Source organism: Scomber scombrus, chromosome 13, assembly GCF_963691925.1.
Source record: "Scomber scombrus chromosome 13, fScoSco1.1, whole genome shotgun sequence".
Taxonomy (NCBI): domain Eukaryota; kingdom Metazoa; phylum Chordata; class Actinopteri; order Scombriformes; family Scombridae; genus Scomber; species Scomber scombrus.
In genome coordinates this window covers 4,552,833-4,578,296 of record NC_084982.1, presented here as the reverse complement: position 1 = coordinate 4,578,296, position 25,464 = coordinate 4,552,833, and the positions used below count along the sequence as shown (strand labels likewise).

At 38.7% G+C, this 25,464-nt stretch overlaps 1 protein-coding gene across 1 annotated transcript; it reads right to left on the bottom strand.

Moving 5' to 3' along the window:
• Positions 1–48: 48 nt before the first annotated feature.
• wdfy2 (WD repeat and FYVE domain containing 2) lies at positions 49–23,534 on the bottom strand. Its single transcript, XM_062431146.1, has 12 exons — positions 23,227–23,534; positions 21,853–21,920; positions 19,066–19,139; positions 17,008–17,062; positions 15,414–15,564; positions 13,904–14,016; positions 12,516–12,642; positions 9,746–9,851; positions 7,371–7,472; positions 5,612–5,742; positions 5,367–5,475; positions 49–3,445 (listed from the first exon to the last, which is right to left on the bottom strand). Exons 1-12 carry the CDS (start codon positions 23,361–23,363, stop codon positions 3,416–3,418), a joined length of 1,203 nt encoding a protein of 400 aa, XP_062287130.1. The 5' UTR covers positions 23,364–23,534; the 3' UTR covers positions 49–3,415.
• Between the last annotated feature and the right edge of the window lie 1,930 nt (positions 23,535–25,464).

Genomic DNA, 25,464 nt, shown 5'->3' with positions numbered 1-25,464 from the left:
CACTGAGAGTCATCAAACACACCTCTGAGTCATAACTGTTGGAGTAGGTGAAAACCAGCTCTTTTAATACATCATTTATACAAACATGGTTACATTAATGGACACTGAAACACACACAACAACATTTTGTTACTTTTCCTGCAACAGAAAAATAGACCACTGGCCTCAGGTGAGTTTAACTTTGATGCCAAAAAAGGTTTAGATAATGTAGATCTCCTGCATTTAAAGGACTATACCAATGTCTTTAGCGTATTTAAACCACATACAACACCGCGACCTATTTTACTAATCATGCTTGAGTTTTAGACGCAAAGTTGTACAAGAAAACATCAAGTCTGCATTAATCTGTCATGTAATACAACATTTTATGCAACTGAATGGAAAGTGATGAGCAAAAATGGGAAGTAAACATAATTTGTAGTTACTGAGACATTAAAAAAAAAAAAAAACATTGGTATGGTCCTTTAAGTTGGTGGTGATGACAGGGTAACATTGATGAGGAAACAGCTGCAGGGAATGTACCTTATGAGTGGCTGTCAAAGTGCAGACAAGCAAAAACAAACTCTTCCTTGTTGGACGACGTCTTCAACACATTAACTTCAACCTATAAATCAAACAACTTTGGAAAACATTCACTAGAAGAGTTACACTTATTTGATCGATAAAGCACGGATGTAGAAAAAAAAATTGCAAACAAATGTCATTATTCTCTTCACAGCTGCGATTCGTGACGTATTTCTGCGTATTGATTCCAGTGCATTGACATGAAGGTAAGTCTACAGTATTGTGACAGTAACAATGGGAACTAAATCAAAGCACGTTCATTAGTTTCCTCACGCCTGATTCGTTTCTGTGCTGCCGCTGATTAGCTCGATGATACGTGCATTTGCAAGTCAAAGACATTTAATCCACACCTAGAATAATAAATAATTTCAATAAAGGACAAAAAAACACAAGATCAGCAAGCAATCTGATTGGTTAATTTAAAGATGAGGAAACATTATGTTGATCTAGGTAAACACTGTGTACTTACAATATCATGGCAAGAGTCTGCATTCACTATTTCCACTTCAAAATACGTACATTTATTCTGTATCTGCTTGTTCCAACATGATATTGAAGCTGTTTGATGCTGCCCACACATCAAATTGCATGATTTTAGTTGTCCTAAGCATCAGTTTTGACACTTTTTCCACAAATTCAACCTGATATATTTGGCTGTGTGGAAATAATAATATAATCCCAAGGAATTCTAATAAAGATATGTGAGATTGAACCATCTTCAGCTTCAAAACTTACATTAAATAGCTTATTTTATCACATGCAGGAAATTATTGATAGGTTTCCTCAGTGTAACACGGTTAGATTACTGTCATGCCCACTAACATGTCATTGATAACTGATTAGGAATATTTTTTACCTCTTGAACATGATAATAACAATACACAGTGAGAGTGATGCGAAGGACCAGCTGATACGTTCCAGCTGCAGCTGCTCCGACCTGCGCCACCTGCCAGCAGGAAAATGAACTGCGCACCATCTACCAGCATGGACCGATAGCTTTTTATAGTTTGGATACTAGTGCCACCTGCAGGCAATGAGAGTGTGTGAGTTGTTTGTTGTATTTTTACATTTTAAAGCCATGAATTGTAAAGTGGACTGTGATGAGTGGATTTTCTGTTGTGATACACTGCTGCTGTGCTTCATCTGTCCTTCAAGACTGTACTCAATGAATGACAGATGAGATGAACTCCAGAGGAAAGAGAGAGGGCAAATGACTACATTTCAGTCTCCCAACATGTGTTTAAAGGTTTATTATTGAGCTCCGAAACAAAAAATAAATAAATAAATTTTAAAAAAAATAAAAGCAGATGGTAAATGAATGAAATGAAGTAGAATAAACATATAGGGACAAACAAAGCAACAGAAGAAAACTGTGTGACCAAATTTGGTCCTGAATACTAACGCATCCTTATAATGAACATTCACGAAAATGTTTCTGTTTCGCTGTTTTATATATTGTTGATTGTTTGGGTCTTGAGAGAAACATTATAATTATAATTAAGACATGTTTTAGGGTTTTTTCACTTTTTTCTGTTATATTGTGAAATGTTAAAAATGTTTAGGTTTCTGCCTCTCCCTGCTCTGTATATTATCAGTTCTTTGTCATTTCTTGTGTATATTTTGACTCATGCAAAATAAAATAAACTAAACCTAAAAAATAAATCATTTAAACAACAATATTAAGTCCAAAACTCACCTGGAAAATAACAACTTATAGTTATGGTTATTGCATCTAGTGGCCATAGTGGTGCACTACAGGCGCGTAATATGCCACTTTCAAAAAACGTTACTGTTCATTACGTTTTTTGAAAAAGTGTCCTGATTGGCGGTTGGGAACGTGACACTCTGGGTTGGAATGGGAAGTGAACAGTCATCTCTTCAAGCAGAGTCCAACCCATCTCATCAAATCATCTGAACTGTGTCACTTCCCCAGGTCATAATTCCTACAGCTGCTAGATGATGTAAAAGTAACTATAGTTTGTTTTTTGGCCTGATTTTTAGATTTATACTGTTGTTATTCTTGTGAGGATGGGCTCTTTTTTAGGTTGCTTTTAACTGGTCACTATTTTTACAGACAGTTTAGGCAGAGGCTCGCTTCTCTTCTCTTTTTACTATTGACTTCTTTTACTTAAACACAAAGAAAACAGCGTATAGAATGAACACAAAATGCAGCGGAAGCATTCGTTGCCTGCAGGTGGCGCAAGTGTCAGATGGTACGCACTTGGGGTTCACATTGATAACTCTACATGTAAAGGTCTGAAGTGCTGCTTTACTGTAGGTGGCGCAGATTTTCAGAGACTCCCTCTTGTGGAGAATCTGCAGCTTGATAAATAGGAATGAGCGAGTTTAAGATTTTAAAACATAATACCAATGTTGGGTTTAACGGGACCCCTCGACCACGTTGTCGAAATGCTTCAGATAATGTAATGTGAGATTCCGGTATCAAATCAGCAGGGAATGCATGAAATTTAAGCAAAGAAAGGTGTGTCAATACCTTACAAAGTCAAATACCTCGACTCCCACTTCCCCCTCCACCCCTCCGTCCACCAGCACCCGTCACACAAACAAAACACCCACCATGACCGTCTGTAACCTTGTGTCAACCTGCGGCCCCGTCCTGATTCCAGACTTCTTTGGCCTGCCGTGTCCTCTCAGTGAACGTGCAGCAGCCGCAGCTTGTTGTTGAATGACTGTTAAACATTATCCAGATGACATCGACACAGTTCAGTTTCATTCTCTCTCTCTCTCTCTCTCTCTCTCTCTGTCTCGTCCAGGCGTAAACTGCCACCAGTGAAGCCGTCGCAGTTTGGCGAGCGGAGGTTCCTGCTGACTGCCGGTGGAGCGCAGACCCTCAGGACACCACGGGAGTCATGTCCCACAGCTGAGGACAAATGCAAGATATGATCAGTATGTTGTCAAAGAGAGAGAGAGTGACACTAATGATGTCACTGATATAAACATTTAAAGGATGAATGCAGAAATATTACAAAACAGAATTTAACGGATAACTGTCTATTTGGGTGCTGATAGAAACAACATTATATTTTTGCTTTCTGTATTTTTAAAATTGTATGTCAAATCTGTTGTAATAATGAAAGGGAAAGGTATTTTAAAAATTATTTTAAAAATTATAAAATTATAATAATTTTATGTTCCAAAAATGAAAGTTATTTAATTTCCATAGAAAACATAGAAAAGTCCAAATTCTTTCAGGTTAGCAGACACACATTAGTGATACATTATTTTTTGTTATATTATTATTATATCTTCTATTTATAATTTATATTATACACATTATTTTGTATTAATATATTCTTTTATATTTAGATTTTATATTATATAAGTTATTTTATATTATTATATAATTTTATGATAACATTTTATTATAGACATTATTTTGTTTTATTATATCATTTTATGATTACATTTTATATTATACACATTATTTTGTATTATTATATTCTTTTATATTTAGATTTTATATTATATACATTATTTTGTATTATTATATTATTTTAGATTTAGATTTTATATTATACACATTATTTTGTATTATTATATTCTTTTATATTTATATTTTATATTATATAGATTATTTTGTATTATTATATAATTGTATATTTATAATTTATATTATATACATTCTTTTGTATTAGTATTATTTTTATCTTGTTGTGCAAACCTGTTGTAAAGTAGCCAATATTCAACCAATAATTCACACAACAAGTAAATTAACTAAAGAGTGTTTAACTCCACAAAGACTCCACACTCCTCACCATTATTTTAGTGATATTTTAAAAAATCACTATTTTGGACCAAACAAACAGAGTCACAGCCCTGATGAACTATTTTAAGAAGCTACTATGGTTTGGGCACCAAGCAGAAACAGAGCTACAGTAACATGTTTTTCCATTGAACTGAGTTGCAGTGGGTCATGAGAAAAAGAGAGAAGAATGTCAACAAAGCTCTGTGTCATAAAGTTAAGACCTTAATTATTCAAAGATTCCTGGAGCTGTACTAAACGTTACTAAATCATTTGTCCCTGTCATTGTCTAATTTTCCACCAGATTTAACTGATATTGAAACTTGATATGATGTCATGCTTATGGGCGAATTATAAGCCAGGAAAAGTCAGTAATTGTCCCCAGACCTCAGAAACCTGAGGGGCCCTGAAGGCTAAGGTTATTCAAGTTCACTATGTTGCATTTAGCCTTAACTGCATTTTATTTGTCTATGTTTTCTTAGGTAATACACTAAAGTATAATATAAACAGAAATTAAGGGCCTTAAGTGGCTCTTTCTTTTTTTGTCCATTATTTCCAGATGTGTGTGAGACTGTGTTCAAATCTAGTTTTATACCTTTAATTTTAGTTGTAATTACATTGATGCATATATTTAGTTAAACCAGGCATGTCCAAACTATCCCATAAAGGGCCGTGTGACAGCAGGTTTTTTGTTCTAACCAATCAAGAGCACACGATTCAACCAATCAACTGCCTGAAGACTGAGATCAGTTGATTTAGATGAGTGAAGCCTGGTGTGCTCCTGCTTGGAGCCTGTCAAGATGCCAAAAAGGGGCAGAAAGTACTCCAGCTGAGCTAATAATGGAGTACTTAAAAACAAGAGGATACATAAATGATGCACAGAAGGGGTTAATAGGGTCCCACTAATTAATCCTTCCTTACTGATACTAAATAAGACCTCTAACCATGGCAGAGTTAAAAGACTCTCTACTAAATGTGTCTGTATGAGTCTTATCTGAAACTCATAAAAACAACAGATACTGTTTGTTCCCATCCAGACCTTGATAACCTTGTCCGTGCCAGAGGTGAGCAGACTTCCAGCGGTGGGCTCATAGTGCAGGTAAACAATGCTGTGCTTGCTGTCGTGGAAGGTGGCCGTGGGCGCTCGGCTAGAAGACACACAACAAAAAAAAAGAGAACGTCCGTTACTTTTGCCGCAAGAGCGCCGAGGGACGCTCGTCGGTTTGGCTACGGGAGGACAAAGGGTTCAGTATGTGACGGCAACAGAGGCGAATTGTTACTCACTCCTCGTCAGTGATGGACTCGTGGCAGCTGTCGCACACACGCACCTCAAACTCAAAGCCCATGAGGGGGATGGTGGAACGTTTGGATGAGCATTTGCCGCACACTGCCTGGCCACACTTCCTGCAGTGATGCTGAAGAAACACAAGAGGACTTCCAAATGTCAGCTTTGTATAGTCTCATTATTAACAGCAGAGTAATACAACCAATAGCTTGTAAGTAAGTCTCAGGTCTTGGCTATGAAATCCTGAGTCAATTCGAAGGCCAAGTCCTGAATCAAATCCAATCCTTCACCAAGTTTAATGCTATTTAACATTTTTAAGGTGATTTGCATTCTGCCATCTGTTTTTTAACTCCAGCAGAGTCTTTGCATCTGTATGTAATAATTTGAGGTATCATCTGATGCCTGTCTGCTGTTCTGAACTGACAAACTCCTGTGCAAACTTGTTCCTGCAAGCACATCCTGATAGGCTGCAGTCAGATTCATTTATAATATCAAGTTATTTCGCTGCACTTTTTTTTTTTCCTTTAACCATATTTTTACATTCTGGGGTTTGTAGATTTGATTTCAAGGCCAAGTCAGAGCTAAGTCATTGGTGTTAAAGTTATAATCCTTAAGATTTTCATGAAGCCAAATACCATTTTTTCTGCAATAGTCATTCAATGTATTTCACAATCAGGATATAACAAGCCCAGTTGCTGTCCATTTCAACATATCCACTCTCAGATACATCGGCACTGAAGCCATAAAATGCCCTCGTAGAGGAGGAGATATTGACTCTACTCCCGAGAAGAGAACTATTTTTAATCTTCACAATGGACACTCACACCTAGAGGTCTAAATGAAGGCTTTAACATTAGACCATTCCTGTGACTGTTAACTTACTGTTGTTGTGAAATAGACTGTGCTCCTGATCCACATCATCTTTCTCATCTATGACATGGTTCTGCCTTAAATTCTATGGCTCTGTTTGTTATGTGGCTTTATATATATATTTTGTTCTAAATATTTAAAGTAAAGGATATCTTTTTTATAATATATAGGCATCTTTTTTTAAAACATCTAGCCATATTGATGTTATGACCACTATATGGCTAGATGTTTTGCTGTTAAATGTCATGATACTGCTTCACATCAAAAAGCTAAATTCAAATATAAAAGTCGGGTATAAAATCATTGAATTCATGACTCAAGTCTTAGTCATGTGACCTGAAACCACACCTCTGCTGCATGTCACTACACGGCTACCACCACCAAACTCATCTCAACACCTGTGAATGGTTTTGTGATGTCATGTTTCTGCTAGCCAATCAACTGTTTACAGTGTTGCTTTTTTGAGTGCCATCAAAATCTGTGTTGTTGCAATGAAACGCTAAACATTACAGTGTGTTCTGATTGGTTCTTTGCTAGAGAACGTTCCAGAAGATTGCTCAGCAGTCGGGGACAAAAAGGGTTATTACTGAATCCATCAACACACACACTTGAAGAGAGTAACCACACCAGAAAGCTGTTCCTGAAAATGAGACAATAAAACAGTCGCAGGAAGTCTGCAGGTTATTTGCTCAGCAGGAGTGAAGAGTTTATGTGTGGATGTTTTCTGGAAAGTTGTTTGGGATGAATTAAGGGTGTAGTAGAGCTACAGATCACTGACTCTACTTCAGCAGAGTCCCTGACATCTAAACTGTGATGTTAAGGTTTTTGGGACTGAGGATTTATAATAGGAGTAACATAAATAACATGAGGAGCAGGTGTGTGCAGTACCTGTCGTAGGCCGATCTTTTTACTGTCCCACATTTGCTTGAAGTTCCAGAAGAAAGGCTGTTCACACTTCTGACAGGAGTCACTATCCAGCCACTCTGGAGTCTGTACAAACACACAACTCACAATCATAAGGACAGCTTGTTCCTTCTAGTATCAACTAGGTCTGTCACAATAACTATCGACTTCGTACAATAACGTAATAACCAACATCATCATGTCTATATATGGACTTATCATATGATACATGATCATGACCGTAATCATGTTTTTGACCTCAGTATTGTCACACTTCACATTAGCAGCTAAGAGACTATTCATGTCCCATTGACTAAACAAGTAGTGTCCTCCATTCCTCACTGTGTACGTCCTGAGTGGAGACTGTAGAAGAATTAAAGGTAAATAACTCTGTCCCCAACCATAATGACAGTCTGTGTTTTTATACAAGTGTAACACCCACTCTCCAATCATTATTATGCTATTATATTATCATTATATCAGTGGTATAAAATGATCTTCAAATGACAATAATTATCGTGACTATTTCTGAGACAATATATCATCCAATAAAAGTAGTTATCATGACAGGGCTTTCATCAACAATGATCAAATGGTAAGACGAATCTAGTTTTCATTTCTAAAGACTGGGTCAAAGTAATTTTGTGAAAGTTTGAACAAACTATAGGTGGGCAGTAGAGCTGGGTATCGTTTAAATTTCGAGTTCATTCGATACCCATCATGTGAATAGACGTTTAGGTGGCATCTTGGCTGAACTGTTAATTCACAGCAGCTTCACCACCACAGACGGGTTGTAGCTGCTGTGGCAGTGGGCCAATCAAATGTGAGCCAAGTCCATACAAATAGTCATGCTCTGGGTACAAAAAGGATCGATATCGGTATTGAGTAGCGATACCCAGCCCTAATGAGCAGAGACATTATATCTGCTTATTTGAATTTATTTTAACACAAACATAACAGGAAAATTACAATGAATAATTTAAGGTGTAGTTGCATGCTGTAATTATTTCTTGACGCTGTGGAGCGTTGCGTCATTTAATGAACATCAACTAGTGCCGTAGCAGACCCTGAACGCATCACAGATGGAAGAAGCAGTCTTTTTGTTGAGGTGACACACAGCTTCACAGGGGAAAAGGACAGAAATCAGTTTATGTGCATAGACACCATGACCTGTGCTTCCTGTTGAAAGGTGATTAACACAGCTGTGTTTATGGTGTTTAAAGGAACATTTCAAACATTTGTCAGGTTTTCTGATCCATTCTTTGCTGATCATTTGGATGTCTGTTTAGAGTTTCAGTGTGAGCTTTGGTGACAGCTGATAGAGGTGTTAGACTGATGATTTTAGATGGAAAATGAAACATAATTTTCACAAACAGGTGTGCAGAGTCCTGTGTGGCTGGGATTCTAAGTGGCAGTTTGAAGTTTCACACTGCATGTTTGGCTTTGCATACAAGCATACCTCTAAAAAAGTAATATTACTACTTCCCATCTGGTTGCTTTCTTTCCAAAAGCTGAGAATGTTTAATATAGAAGCTATCATGACATCGTGCCAAAGTGATTGTTTGTAAAAGGGAAAGCGGTCTATTGTCATCCAACCTTTCAACCCTGATTCACCACGAGGAATGAAATGAAAAACTCCTGATTCAGTGTTCCCCTCTTTCTAGTTTTTCTATTTTAAATCCCGCAGCTTTGATGAATTTGCCAGTTAGCAAATTTTTCGCTGAGTAACCAGCTGCCCCGGTGCAGTGTTTGGTATAACGGCTATGAGTGATTGCTTGGGGAGCAACGGCGACCTACTCGTGTTATTTTAAAGCTCGCCTTGAGGGATGTCGGGCTTGGACAAGAGCGGCGAAAGAGAAAATATAATTGAGAGGAGATTTTGGAATGAGTAACAGAGTGAGAGGCACGACTGAGTGATAGTGAGGCAGAGTGAAAGTGACTGGGTAAATAAAGATGCAATCAAGTCCCGACTACAGGGTGGAGACTGGCAGCAGTGAGGGGGAGGAGAGAATGATATAAGCCAGTCTGTGTGTGTGTGTGTGTGTGTGTGTGTGTGTGTGTGTGTGTGTGTGTGTGTGTGTGTGTGTGTGTGTGTGTGTGTGTGTGTGTGTGTGTGTTTGTGTGTTTCTAATCTCATGTCATGATCTCTTAAGAGAAACGATCCCAGAGAGGAGGGGTGGCAAACATGATTGGATTAACACACTGTAACCCACACAGAAAAACACACAGCACACACTTCAGAAATGTACATATTTTTTCATATTTTAATCATAAAGCGTTACAGCTCACAGAGCATGAGCGTGTGCTTGTGTGCCTCATCTCTCTCCCTCTCTCTCTCTCTCTTTCTCTCTGTCTCTCACCTCTTGTCGTGTTACATCCATGTTCCAGATGACGATGCCTCCATCTGAGCTGCAGGAGATGAGCTGGCGAGTGTGTGAGGCATAGCACAAACCCTGAACCCTGTCACTGTAGGGAACACACACACACAAACACACACACACACACACACACACAGGCGTTAGGCAACAGAGGCAGCATTGGGTAAATGACACAACATATTAACAACAACACAAGTGGATTAGATGAGTAATCAGATCAGTTTTTGAAGCATCTCTTTAAAATTTTAACTATGTTTCCACCTCGCTCTCTACAACAAAAGCATGTCATATAAAATAAACTTAATCTATTTTTTTTAAATGTCGGTTTCATGTCTGAATGAGCACCCAAGTTAATAACTAACAGTGTTTCCTTGTAGAACAAATATCAATCAATCAAGAAAAGTGTTTGGAATTCTCAGCTCATGCGGCAGTTAAAGGACTGTTTATCTCCGTGGTTTAAATGATGATCGTTGTGAGTCTAAGGGAGGCTCATCCACTTGTCTAATCAATCCACTTTGTCTAATAAATGTTCTAAAGGATGTCATCGTTCATCAGATAGGACGCACACTTCCTGCTGACTAATAACCTGCAATTTGAACACGCCCCGAGTAAACTAGAAATACTGTCTCTGCCAACCAGTCGAGGTGCAGTTTACATCTGTGTCTGTCCACGCTGACATATTGTCTGTAGTGGAGACGTTGAAGGAAATGAATACATGTTATAAAGTGTATTTTGTGGCAAAAGAAACTGCTTGATTAGAACATAAACAACAAACTGAAACTTAGTGATGATGGGGTATCTAATACCATTATAACCAACACAGGAGCACCACAGGGTACAGTGGTCAAGTTTGGTTTCTGACTGCCACCTACAGACATTTTCTGATGACTCTGCACTCGTTGGTTGCATCATTAGAGACAACCACATATCCTACTTAAAAGGAAATTGACAGCTTTCACTAGTGGTGTGATGAAAACCACTTCATTTTTGATCTAAATAAGAGTAAAGAATAATTATTGATTTTAGAAAGAAAAAAACAACCCGTTCTTATTAAAGATGTGGCTATTAAGGTGGTTCTCTACTACAGGTACCTTGGCATCCTTGTGGATAACACCCGTGCCAGACTGTTCTTTCTCAGGAAGCTTGTTATTTATTGTTTTTCCCCTCACCTCATCTTTGTTGTTCTTATTCTGCTGTATCTGTTAGTTTGAAAGTTCATTGAGACAGGCGAAAAACAGTTAAATTCCTTACATGTGTTCAAGTGCTTGGACAATAAAGCTGAACACAATGTTGCAGCCATGATGGCAGACAATGCTTCAGATGTGGATGTTGCTGCAAAGAAGCTACAAATTCTACAACATGGAGGCTTCAGTTTGAAGGTGGACACCCAAGATTAATGTCACCAATTCAGCGTGTGACCAAATGTGAAATATAGCCACAATCAAACAAAAAGGGTTCTGTTCCTGAGTTATGATGTTGAACAACGGCCAGAAACAGTGAAGTTGACCTTTCACCTTTTGGATATAAAATTAGACATTTGTGTGAAACGTTGTCGTAATTAGCGAATTAACTCTTGAGTTATGGCCAACTTGAGTTACTGGACGTGTTTTGTGAGGTCACACTGATCTTTGACCTTTGACCATCAAAATCTAAACAGTTCATCCTTTAGTCAAAGTGGACGTCTGTGCCAAATTTGGAAAAAATTCCCTCATGGTGTTCCTGAGATATCGCGAGAATGGGACGAACTTGAAAACATATTGAAATAAGTTCAGCTACCCTTCTGTCGTCTGTGTGCTTTATGAGGTGTCATCAGGGCAAACAGCAGTGAACTCAGGACACAGCTCTGAGGGGAACTGGTGCTCAGTGAGATGGTGTTTAGTCTTGTTACTGTCTGTGAGGAAGTCCAATAGCCTGTTACAGAGGGGGAAGCTCAGGTCCAGTATACCCAGTTTGCTTTAAATGTTGGGTGATGACTGTATTAATAGCTGACGTCAATAAACTGCATTTACACATGGGTTTTCTTTCCCTCTAAAGGTTCCAGGCTCAGGTGGAGTGCAGAGGATAAGGTGTCTTCAGTAGAGCAGTTAGGGCGGTATGTACACTAGAACGGGTCAAGTGTGGGGCGAGTCTGGATATTATGTAATACTTGACCGGCCTCTCAAAGCACTTCATCATGATGTGGGTGAGTGTTACTGGTTGGTAGCTGCTGAGACATGCAATAGTAGTTTTTTTGGCACTGGTATGTTGGTGTCTGTCTTGAAGCATGATGGGATGACAGCATGGTTCAGTGAGGACGTGGCGATTAGTCAGCACATTCTCTGTTGACCCCCCCTCAGGGTGCTTCTGACATCAGCTGGGTCAAGACCGAGTACCTGGTCATTATGATGAGGTGTGGCTTTCCTGGCAGGTGTGTCAGCGAGTGCCTCGAACCATCCGAAATACTTATTGAGCCCGTTAAGGAAGTCAGTGTGGTCACGACAGGGTGGAAGATTTGGATTCCCTGCCACATGCGCCTGGTGTCCCTAGAGTCATGGAAGTGACTCTGACCATGAGCGTGAGTTGCTACCCTGAAGGCTTGACTAATTAAGGACCACAATGTCAGCGGATTTGAAGGCAGCATATCGTGCTCTCTACATCGCGCACACACCTCCATGGTCATTCAAGGTTTCTGGTTGGCATGCTGAGTGATGTTCTTGCAATTTGTACCTGATTGACCAGTTGTGGTATTGTAGTGAATGCTTGTGATTCTTACTTGTGTCCCTGTAGTTCGATGGCGGTGCCTTTGCGCCCTCCGATGTCCCACATGATGATGGAGTGGTCTGAGCTGCCGGAGAACAGCACCCTCTGGACCGGGTCCCAACACAGTGCAGTCACATTACCTGGGGTGAAGCATAACACACACACACACACACACACACACACACACACACACACACACACACACACACACACACACACACACACACACACACACACACACACACACACACAAGGTCAAATAAAAGACCGAATTGCAGTTTATTCTCACATTGTAAAAAGGTTTTATACATTAGGGTTTTCTATTGAGAACCAGTGTATGATATATCATCTTCTCACAGTTATTCATCATCCACTCATCATTGTATCCAAATAAATACATTTAGGAACTGGGCTTATGTCCCTGGAGCTGTCATGCACTGACTCTCACAAGACTTGTTTCATTGAGTTTGAGAACTATATTTCTTCTGTCGCTGACTTTAAAAGCTCGTTTGTAGGCCTGACACACAGCGCAGCACATGACTCCATGGAAATACGGCAATAAATTAATACACACTTTTTTTTCGTTCCCGGCTCTGAACTCATCTCTATGTCATCTTGAGACTATAATTCTAGAAGACATTTTGCACTGCCTTCTTTGTTGAAGCATCACATTTAAAACCACCGGAGACCTGCAAGCTTTTTGAATTCACGAGTAACTGGTTCAATAATCTGAACTCTGCCTGAGGACAACACAATTTGACAAAGGAAATCGAGCGTCAACTATTATGTGAATTTAATGTAGTGACTGTCTGAACCTTGACGCTTTATGGGAGGTTACTCGAGGTATAAAAAGAAATAATTTATGCGTAAAGATGTAATTTTCTCTTCCTTTATCTCCTTCCCCTCCTGACAAAAGCTCCCGGCTGACATCTTCCTTCAAAGAGCTGTAACCGTTTCCCTGGGTTTTATTTTGTTTTGTTCTCAAGTGTAAAATGGTGTTGAAAAGCCAATTTTTGTGAAGATATATGATAATTACCAAAGCTATTATAAAATGGTAGTTTCTGTCATTTGTATTCAGCAGCAGCTCCGCTCTCTGATAGCAGAAGAATGAACAAGCCACGGCACACGGGGTAAAGATACTAATTCATTCAGCACAAACTAATATTTGGAAGAGGGAGCACTTCAAAGCAGAGCAGGAAGCAAAAACTATCGGGGGGCTTAGAAGCGTAACGCGGAGGCAATTTAGGTAACCAATTATTTATGTTTGTTCGCAGAGCTTCAGAACAAAAATCGATGCCAGTTTTTGTCGACGGTGCTGTAGCTCATGAGGCTGCAAGAATTCCCAGCTTCTCCATTGTGTGTAGTGTGTAGAGTGTGTAGTGTAGTGTGAATTTAGAGTACCGGTGTGTCCCTTGAAGGTGGTGACCAGGCTGCAGTTGTCCTGTTCCAGCTTCAGGATCGTCACCTGACCGGATTGGTCCCCTACAAAGGCATGTCGGGTCTCCACATCGAACCTGGGATAGATTAAGGTCAAGAAACTGTGTCCTGATGCATTAACTCATCTAGTAGTGGACCAAAATGCTGAATCTTTATTTTCAAAACAACTACAAGAAAATCCTGAGCCAGCATTGTTAAGAGTCGAATGTAAAAGCAGAAGAATCACAGCAAGTCAGTGGGCGACTCTCGGCTATTACGCAGGCCACTCAGTCAGTATCTCCCTCTGACCCGGTTAAGTCACCAAGGACCAAAATCATTACAACACTGTCAACATTGTAGCAGAGGAAAAACTGCACGAGGAATAACCCAATTATCCAATACCCTTGAAATCTTTCAGTCTAAAAGAAAACACAATGCAAATCGAATTACTGGAATTGTTTTTTTCAATTCCCCCCCCCTCCCTCTCTGGAAACCTTAAATGATTGTGCTTTTTAAAAATACATAAATCTCTGCTACTTCCCAGAAGCAGAGTTTTTTTTTTTTTTTTGTTAATCAAGGACAAAAACCTTGATTAACAAAATGTTGAATGTTATTTTGTTGGAATAATATCAGCGTGCATGTAAACTACGTTTCCTTTCAGCTTTACATGAATTACTATTGTGCAAATGAGCTGAACTTTGCCCAAACTGGTCGAGGACGGTTTACAACACACAAAAATTATAAAGACAAAATGGGCTTTGTCATATTTTTCTATTTTAGTTATTTTTGACGTGTTTGCTTGATGAGCATCAGCTGCTAAAATCAAATTTTTTAATGTTTAAACATAAATCTTGGTGAGCTTACTAGTAGGACCACTCTTGTTTGTTGTTTCCACATGAATCATATTTATTTAACCTTAGCACTGCTGTTTTTCTACTGCGTGACACAGGTTAAAATGAAGCTAGACCTACATAAAACAATGACTTTGAGGTTATATTTGACTGTTACAGTCACTAAAGTGTTGAAACAACCATAAACGATATAAACCTGCTCATGCAGCAGGTATGTAGCATGTAAAGCCTAACAGGATACTAGCGGTCTGATGACCTCATGGCAGCTCATTGGTATGGATCCACGGTGCTGCCGAGCGCTCACAGCCTTTCATCTGGCCATTGCAGAAACCTACTCAGACTGTTTCCTTGACAACAGCATGACTGATGCCTATTGTTAGGCCTTTCCCATTAGTACAAACTAACTGGAAGCTAACCTCAATTGCTCTGTCGTATGTTGCTGGGGGGGCCTTAAAATAGACTGTTGTCACAATAAAAAGGAAGAGTCCAAAGCACCAAAGATGGCTTATCATTTCCCCACTTGGTTATGTCCGCTCTGTTCCGTTTAGCAGGGAGTGTAGCTGTTGGGTTCATGGAGCACAGTCAAGGGCCAAGTAGCCCGCAAATGAAGACCAAGGGGGGGGTGAGGGGGGTTTAAAGGATACTGTAGTCCGGTGACCCAGGCTGCTGTGTGATAAGTCCCCAGCTGCTGGCCGCTCTCTGAGCAGTGCCAGGTAAAGTTCTTGTCCTGGCCGGTACTCAGAAGCCATTCCATCTCCAACACAAACAGCACCACTGTCACTTTACCCTGGTGGGCTGCAGGCATGCACACACACACACACACACACACATGAGATGCAATCAATTTCAAATCTCTGCACTACTAACATCATTCATACCGTGTGCTGAAATTGCAGGAGAATATGTAATGATCACCCTGTTTTGAAAGCAGAAGAATGGTAGCTTTCTTTAAGGGAAGACGAGCCACACAGTCACACATGACACAAAGACATGTGGTACAGATCTTCTCATAAGACCAGAGAAACATACATCATAAAAAGTCATCTGTAAATATCGCTTCATTTACGAATCGATTTTGCTCCGGTCCAGTTATTTGTGGGTGAGATATACTCAACAGAAAGAGATGAATTATGAATACCACCAGAAAGCAAACATTCCTCAGGCTGCAAAGTCTGCAAAGCCTTAAACACACAGAGCTGAGTAGACTTTATTAGCTATGAACTGTCCTAAAACTGCCAGCATGTGCTAATAAATCATATGCAAATTGCAGAAACTGAGCAGAGTTTCAGCTTTTATGAATAAGCTCTCTAAAAAGGTGCAGTGTCTAAGATTTAATGGCATCTAGCAGTGAGGTCGCAGATTGCAACCAACTGAATACCCCTCCCCTCACATCCCTCCCTTTCCAAGCATGTAGTAGAACCTAAGTTGGTTAAGAAAAAATGCAAAAAAAAGTGAGAGCTAGTGCTTGGTTTGTCCATTCTAGGCTACTGTAGAAAGATGGTGGTGAAAGATAGAGGAGGACCCGCTCCCTATGTAGATATATAGGTCTCATTCTAAGGTAACGAAACACAATGATTCTTATTTTCATGTGATCATACACTAATTAGAACATACTTATGAATGAAAAGCTAACTCACTAGATCCCACTAAATTTTACACACTGCACCTTTAAGTAAAGGAAGAGTAAAGGAATAAGTTAGTCACGCCTCATGTTACACATTAAGATATTATACCATTGTTGAAAAGCCTGCAAAATAGTGCAAATATTTGATGTCATTAGGGCCGTGTGCAGGTACCAGAGAGAGAAATGTGGATTTAGTATTTTTTTAAGATCACTTTTAAGGAAAACTGCAAGAGACTTTAGGATTAATGACACAAGGGAGGCAATTCTAGGTTTTATGGGTAAACTTAGTATATACTAATATACTAATGTTCTAAGTTAAGTGTATACTATAAGTTAAAGTATATCAGGTTTAGTGCTGATGTGAGCATAGGCTGGCTTTTGTTTTTATATCAATCTAAAGGACTAATCTAAGAACCTTTAAAAAATGTTGTGCATCTAGACCTCATAGTTCCAAATTCAAGACCATTTAAATACTTTAACATTTTGTTTAGGATTATGTACATTAGGACTATGTTAGAACAGTGTCAGAACTAACCAAATTGCAGACATATGTGATATTAACTTACTGACTCACACATACACAAACACAAACACACACAGACTTCTTCTCTCACCCTGGTAAGTCCGTGCTGGGGTCATCTTATTGTAATCTTCTGACAGGATGAACTCCTGAAAGACAGGAAATAGACAAAAATGTTTGACTAGGGTTTCCAAGTAAATACTTAACCAGCACAATACATGTATTTAAGTTACTGCATTGACATTCTGGTGTGTGGATAATAATTTAAAATGGGATAACTTTTAAAGCATAGGTCTTCCTCCTGCACAAAAGTAATTCCTTGTTCACCTTGCAAGCTGGTGTGTAAGCCTGTAAAAGCTTTTGACCTGACATTGCTATTTTCTCTGAGGCCTCCACCCATCATAAACTTGAAGGAACTTTGAGTATTAAGATTGTTGCTGAGTTGAAAATCCCAGAAAATGTTCTGTTATGTTCTTTCTTACTTTCTGTTGGGCCGACTTGTTCCAAAACAAATGACTCCCACTGAGAAATTCTCGAACAGAAAAACAATAGCTGGACTGTATTAAACTGCTGTATCTGAGAACAGACTGGCCTAAACTGCTCTGCTGTGGTGTGTCAGAGCTGTAAAACGTATAACAAACAAGACCAGCAGTTTAAAGTCACACTAGCGGCCACTAGAGGCTGTATTCTTCATTACACCTTAAGTTCTGTTGCAAGGAATGGGGGAAAAAATTGATCATGGTGTCCTAAAGGAAAGGTCATTAAATACATACAGTAAGGGTTCACCTCTGGGGAGCAAGAACAATCTCAGTAAATGTCATGTTTAATTTTATTAAGTGCAAATTTGATCTGTTGACCTGAGGGAGGAAAAGCTGCCAGTTAGATTTGAATATATCATGTGTACAAATGCAAATTGTGTAGGTAAGGTTAGGAAAAGGTTGTCTGCTGCATTTACACCTAGCATTAACATGTGATCTGTAACTGGAGACATTGTCTGGATAATGACATCTGATCCACAGGTCTTTGCAGGCCAACTGACACTGTGCACCTCAGGTCAAGAGAAGCACTGGCAACGACGGGCGTTCGCTTCTAAAGCACTTTTTTTTTTTTTTTATGAGAGAGAAGACTTGTAGCTGCCCAGACTGATAGAAGCTGTTGCGGGGCTCGCTTTGCCTGGCAGGTTCAGGAGGAGTTGGGTGACCTTTTAATTTGTTGGTAAATGAAAGTACTGTATTGCATTCACACCTGCCTGAGATCCAATCACAATGTAGTCTGTCTAATCAGATCACATTGCGACCACTATGTGTAGAGTATTCACATCTTTCACTAACAAGCATATTTCCTTGTCCAAATAATATATCCACATACAGATCACATTTTATTACCACATGTAAAGGGGGTAATTGTCTCATAACCTTAACCCTTTGAGGAAGTTGAATATTTACACCAAATGTCCTGGCAATCTGGCAATTATTACTGAGATACTTTGAAGTGTTGTTCAAGAGGAAAATATGGTGCAATATGACACCAAGTGTTGGTCAAAAGGAAATTCTGTTGTAGTATTACTGCAAGAAGAAAGGTCATGAAGCATCTCCTGTAGTCCATGTATACTAATAGTAAATGTCATGGTAGCCTGGCCAGCAGTAGTGTAGATAACTTGCTCTGGATTGAAGTGATGGACCAATGGATTGTAATTTTTTTGTCATATAATTATCTGCCTCAATAATATATAGTTTTAGCGAAATTAGGATTTAGATCAGGAAGTATCAAACCAAAAACAAAGTCAACAAAGTATCAAAGACTGGTGACGACTTTTAGAACTTAACATTTTTTCTTAGGTCAAAGACCTCTTTATGCAGTTCAGTTAAAATGTGACCATTTGTACACAGTATAAAGAGAAAAGAGAATATTTCCCCATAAGAGAGGTTTTCCCTTGTCCCAGTGACCTGACAAAAAACTCCTCCCACTTTCACCAAAACACACACAATTAGAGCCGCATTCCATTTTACGTGCCAAAGGGCAGATAGTGAATAGAGATCCTCCTGCCAACACACCGACAAAAACACAACCCGCGTCCTTCGGGTCATAACCTGTGAAAAATCTATAAAAACGTGGACAATAGAGGGTTTTGTTGGGAAGAGGAAGGACTTACACAAATACTTCCAGTGTCCATCCCCACTGACAGCCTCCTGGTCTCTGGGTTGAAGGACATACAGGAGCACGACGCTGGAAACAACAAAGACAGACATATGTCAACACTCTGCTTCTATGTGTCTATTATGTTGTGTTACATAATAGCACTTTTAGAGCTTAAACTGCATCTCATAGTCTTCCTCATAGGACAGAGTTTGCTCAGCTGACCAAAGTTTCTTACTTAGGTCACGTGATAACAAGTGAGTTTCCTGCATGACAAAACCGAGCAAAATCCATCAAATTAAAATGGCCATGACGTGCAACTGAAAGCCCTGGAAAATGCTAGAAAGGGGACGTTGATTGAAGATTTTCTTGTGCATTGTTGCCAAAAAGATACACTGAAAAATACTTAATAAACTGAGGGCTGATTTGGTCATCACTTGAGCTTGATATGCGTCTTCTGACTGATGCTATCAAAAAAAGAGCGATATGAACAAAATCAATCACACTTATCTTTGACTGAATACCTTGATATTGATATTGTGAAAATATTGTAGGAATGATATTGATGCTTTCACAAAGTATTTACATGAGATTCTTTATATATAATCATCAGTAATGTGGATTATACTGCAAATAATTGAACAGCTAGAACAGACTGCTAAGTTCATTTAATTACATTGCTTAACTGTAATGCAGTTTTTAAAACACAAATTTTATGCCATATCACAATATCACAACATCCAAAATCTAGGACGATATCTAGTCTCATATCACAATATTAATATAATATCAATATATTGCCCATCCCTACTAGGAACTTTGTCAAATCATGTCCTCCACCTATCTAACTAGTTGGTGGAGGTGTTACACTTACTTACGCCATATCACGATATCCAAAATCCAAGACGATATCTAGTCTTGTATCGCGATACCAATACAAAATCGATATATTACCCAGCCCTACTAGGAACATTGTTAAATCATGTCCTCTATCTATTTAACTAGTTGGTGGTGGTATTGCACTTATTAACACCATATCACGATATCCAAAACCTATGACAATATCTAGTCTCATATCGCGATATCAATATATCGGTATATTGCCCAGCCCTACTAGAAACATTGTTAAATTATGTTTTCCACCTATTTAACTAGTTGGTGGGGGTGTTACACCTATTCATACAATATCATGATATCACGATATCCAAAGTCTAAGACGACATCTAGTCTCATATTGCGATATCAATATATCGGTATATTGCCCAGCCCTACTAGAAACATTGTTAAATCATGTCGTCCACCTATTGAATTAGTTAGTGGTGGTGTTGTACTGGAATGACACATTCTCAGTGTGTTCTCAGCCTTCAAACTACCAAACAGTGGAATTAACACCTCTCTACAACAGTTTCACTTCAACTCTTTTTCTCAGCTTCGAAACAGTCTGCAGGTGTATTTTTGTTATTCTGTTCACCGTCTGTGGGACAATTTCTCAGCGAACAAACCAACTTGAACTGTTGTCCTCAGTCAGTGTTGACTTAGGTCTCTCAAGCAGAACGCGTGTTGTTCTCTGACAGCCTCTGGGACAATTTTATTTGGCATTTTCAGTGCTTCTTTGCTCATCTTGTTTATTTGAACACTTTGCAATTAAAAACAAAGTTAACTTTTATAATGTATTCTTGTTTGTACTATATTGCTGCATAGTAATTTTCATTTACATAGAAGCAAATAAGCAAATATCAATAGCCTTAGGTTAAAAAAAAGTTAGAATGTACATTTGTCTATAATAAGGGTGTTCAGAAAAGCAAGAAAACAGCTGAGTTCATCCAGCCGTAACAAATACAGCAGCAGTGTCTTATCACTTACTAACTGATTACATACCATTATTAACTTCTAATTTTTCCTATTAATCAAAAGCAACAATAATAGAATATTGTTATTTTAGGAAAGTTGAATCCATTCATTGTGAGACAGTTGACATCTTTAGAGAACTTCCTGTCAGTTCAAACCGTCTTTGGCTGATTGAGGGGGGGGGAATAACCCCAAAATGAACTGACTGCAGATAATTTAGACGTTTATGTCGACCGTTGAACTGCTTTGGATAACAGCGCGCTGTCGCAATTTCCTCACTGTGTTGGCTGAGGTTTAGGAGACAAAAATAATAATAATAAATGTGGTACCAAATTTTGATCTCATCTGAGAGTTTCCACATAACAAACTCATGGTGAGGCCATTCAGAAATGTGTGAAAAATGATACTCAGGAGATTAACTAGATCAAAACATCAGTCATGAATCAATCCCTTCAAACACATTTTGAGGTTTAACATTAAAAACAGAAAACATTTTAATGACTTCCTGTATTTATGGATTATGAGAGCTGTGATTACATACTTTTGTATCAGTAAACTAACATCTTAAACACATATACAGCCTCCAGCGCTGTTATTGTAAGCTACATATCTTGCTGATGGTAGCATGGGATTTCCTTCAGTTGCACAACTGGAGGGAAACGAGGGTTGTCACAGACGCGAAGATCAGGAGTACAGGAACTCAGACACGAGTCTTTGTGATTCATTATATCCATTGTGATGAAAAGAAACACTCACATAGAATGAAACCAAAAGCAGAGGAAGGGTGAAGACTGAGAAACCTGTTTCAAGAAGTACAGTATGTGCTAACTGACTGCTAAATGAAGTTACACACTACACTTTACATGTATTTTAATGATATATTTGATTACGCTGAACAAGCCAATCAATCAGCTTGCACAAAATACAATGCACAAATATACACACTGATACTTACATGGCATTGTGTGGTAGACACTGGGCCAGTACTGACCGCTGTCTCTCTTCAGCCATACTCGAATCGTCCTGTAGAGTCAAAAATCACAATTTAAGCTTCCACATTTCAAACATCCCTCATGGGATCACAGCTGTAACCCTGAATGATCGATGTGTAGAGTTATCCAGTCTCTCTGGATTTTTTGGCGATTTGCTGGCCGCAGTTAAATAAACACAGGAAGTCAGTAAACACACCCAACTTCGTGCCCTCTTGGTTCATATCAAAGTCTCCACTCTAATGTTTCTGTAGCAGGAATTTGCCACCACGTTCCCCCCATAACAACAGCTTGTAGGAACTGAATTATACACTGAGGTAAGGGGGCTGTAACGCTCACTACTAGAATTAAAGATGAGTGAGTGGGTATGAGCGCCTATACTAAGCTTAGATTTCGAGCTTCATTAAAGTGTTTCCCCATCAATGATTGATAATGATGAGGCGAGGTGTAGAGATTAAACATTTGGGGGAAAAGTGAGCACTAGTATCAAATTAATACTCAGTGTCAGGCTCAGCAGATATCCTGAGCTGAGGTATTGGATTTGGCATGGAGAGAGAAAAAGATGGATGTGAGCATGTCTATTTACAATAATACTTACATTGAAATGGTTATTATAAAAGAAAATAATAACTACTGGTATAACTATTTAGTATCAATGTCCAAAAATGACTTATTATTAATTTTTAACATACAAAATGTGCCATTATGGATCATAAACTATAAAGATGGACAGAGCATTACAGAACATATAACCTTTGTACACACAAGCTCAAGGCCACCCTGCGACACTAAAAGATGTACACACTTAATGGACATTCACAGCAACAAACACACACACAAGTTAAAAACTGGGAAAGTGAGGGGACTAATGACACCGTTTTTATTCTACATGGTGAAAGAAAATACATCAGAAAAAAAAAATGTTTGAATGTTAAAGCTTATTCCAAACACACCTGCAATCCCAAACTGCGCCTTCTTTATCACGCATTACTATTTTTAGCTGTTTTGAATGGGTTTATTTTTGGCAGATAGCTAGCTAAAGTTAGCCACTATTAAAAATGACCACAGCCTAATGGAAAACGTTTTTTTTACGGACATTATCTGACCAGCTGAATGATGTTTTCAGTGAGCAGAACGTCGTTAACCAGCTGCTCAAATGACTGTCAGCTGACACTTTATGGAAATGATAATAAGGGCTATATTTTATCTTGCTACACCGACTGCTTCTGCATAAAAATGGCTTTGCTATTAAGCCAAGTAAAGGCATTATTACTGGAGGCAAACGCAGGCAGGTGGCAGCTGCAAAGCGGGATTTTCGGGTTATTTTGAGGCTAGCCTACCTGTCTTCAGACACGCTGATAACGCCGTCCTCTTTAGGAATGATGACCGCCGTGCTAACAACATCTTGGAAAGCCTCAATCTTGCTCAGCAGACATGGCTTCCGAGCCTGAGGCTGGGGCTGAATTTCGGCCGCCATGTGTCGGCGGTTCTCTAACCTCCGCGGTCGGTGCTGACTCCGGGATACATAACCCAGCCCCGGCCCGAAAGGAGAGCTGCTGGCCGGCTGTCAGGAAGCACACATACACGGTGTTGTGACGGCTGTCAGAGACGCTGGCTTCCAGTCAGCTGACCCCCCCTCCACACACACACACACCTGACAGCAACAGAGCCAACCATAGCAAGCACTTCCTCCCAACAAAATAAAAGCTCCTCCCAAAATCCGCTCTTATACTTTCAGAATAAAAGCGTCATTTATTTTAAAACAAATGTTTATTTTCAGTCTAGTATTCCTGTCAGTGTACAGTTTAATACAAAACTGAGTAGATTACAACAAGCAATTTCAAAAGTGTAATACAAATAAAATCGTATATTATCTTTAGCACGAAATAAATCCTAAAACAGCTGTAGCCTATAAATAATCAAAATGTCACTGTCTAATGAGGAACTCCTTATGAAGAGTTTATGAGCTGCAAGTAATGGCTTTACTCAACGACATTTATTGCACTGGCATAATAAGTCAGGGGACTCACAAGAGACAGATTTTAATTGGTGAAGATTGATGCAGCAGAAACCAACATCCTGACTTTTAGTTCCAACAGGAACAAGCTTCAAATTTACCTGTCACGATCAGATAAAACCAATTATTTAGAACAGCTTTGGGGTTGCAAGGTTGTGGAAAATCCTCTTCTGGCAGGACACCGGCTTTGTCTTCTAGCCAGCTTGTTAATCAGAAAAATCCTCAAATGGACTGTCTCTGGGAAAGGCCTGCAACTAAGACATGGACCAAAATTAATTAATTAATAACTCATTAACATTAATAACTCATTAACATTCATAACGGCATACTTGATGGCCTATCACACCTTTATTAACATTTATGCTTACAAATCTTTATTTACACCCTTATTTATTCAGGACTACTAAAACTTTAAACTGCAGGCATAGCCACTTAAAGTGATTAACATGTTAGTCTTATTAACAAGCAGTTATAACAGCTGGAGAGTCAGATTATAATGACTTAATAACATTTAGAAGTTACAATCACATATGGTGTACCGACATTTAATAATCATAAAACAGAGAGAGTCTTTATTCAAACAGAAAGGGAGCTTCCCAAACTTGAAAATGTCAAACTTTATTAATCAATTATAGATTAGCAGTCAGGTGCACTTATGTTGAAGGGTTTAAAAAAAAGTATTATATTTTAGGTTTTTCCTGCTAACTTCCCATATTTGACTGATGAGAACAAGGATAGTCAAGTTGCTGCACAACAACACATCCATCATCCGATCACGACTTCCATAATAAAAGCCTTACTGACAATCAGGTGTTTTGGTTTTTGATTCAAAGAAGAAATTGTCGTGATACAGTCGTTAATCCGTAATAGCCATAAAGGTAACCAAGTTATATGTCAAAACCAACTGTACCCCTCAATTACAGGAAGTGGTGAAACATAGGTGAGGATATTCATTTCCGGTAACATTTTGTCTGGACTTCAGTATAAAGGTCTAAAACTATGAATGTGAGGTCTGATGAATTTTCAGATTTAGAATTTTGGATTAATAATGAGATTACAACTAGGGCTGGGTGATATAGATAAAATCATATATCACGATACTTTTTACCGAATACCTCGATATCGATATTGCAACAATATGGTAGGGATGAGTATTGGTGCACTGCTTTCACAAAATATTTGCAAAATAAGAGTTTTGAAAAATAATCATCAGTAGTTTGGATATAATGACAAAGTAGGTAAAGGCAAGTAACAGAACAGCTAGAACATCATTTTATTATAAAGCAGCCTTTAAAACCAGGAAAAGACAACATTTCTGCTGTATCATGATATTACGATATCCAAATTCTAAGACAAGATGTAATCTCATATCACAATATCGATATATTGCCCAGCCATAATTACAACACAGTAATAAACATATCAAGGGAGTGATAACAGAGCTATAAAACTGTTAAATTGATCTGACAAGTGAATTTAAAAAAATAAAAAATCTATATTTGTGCTGTTTTTAAAAGAGGAAAATGAAAAGATAAACAAATTCAAATGATAGCAAATAAAT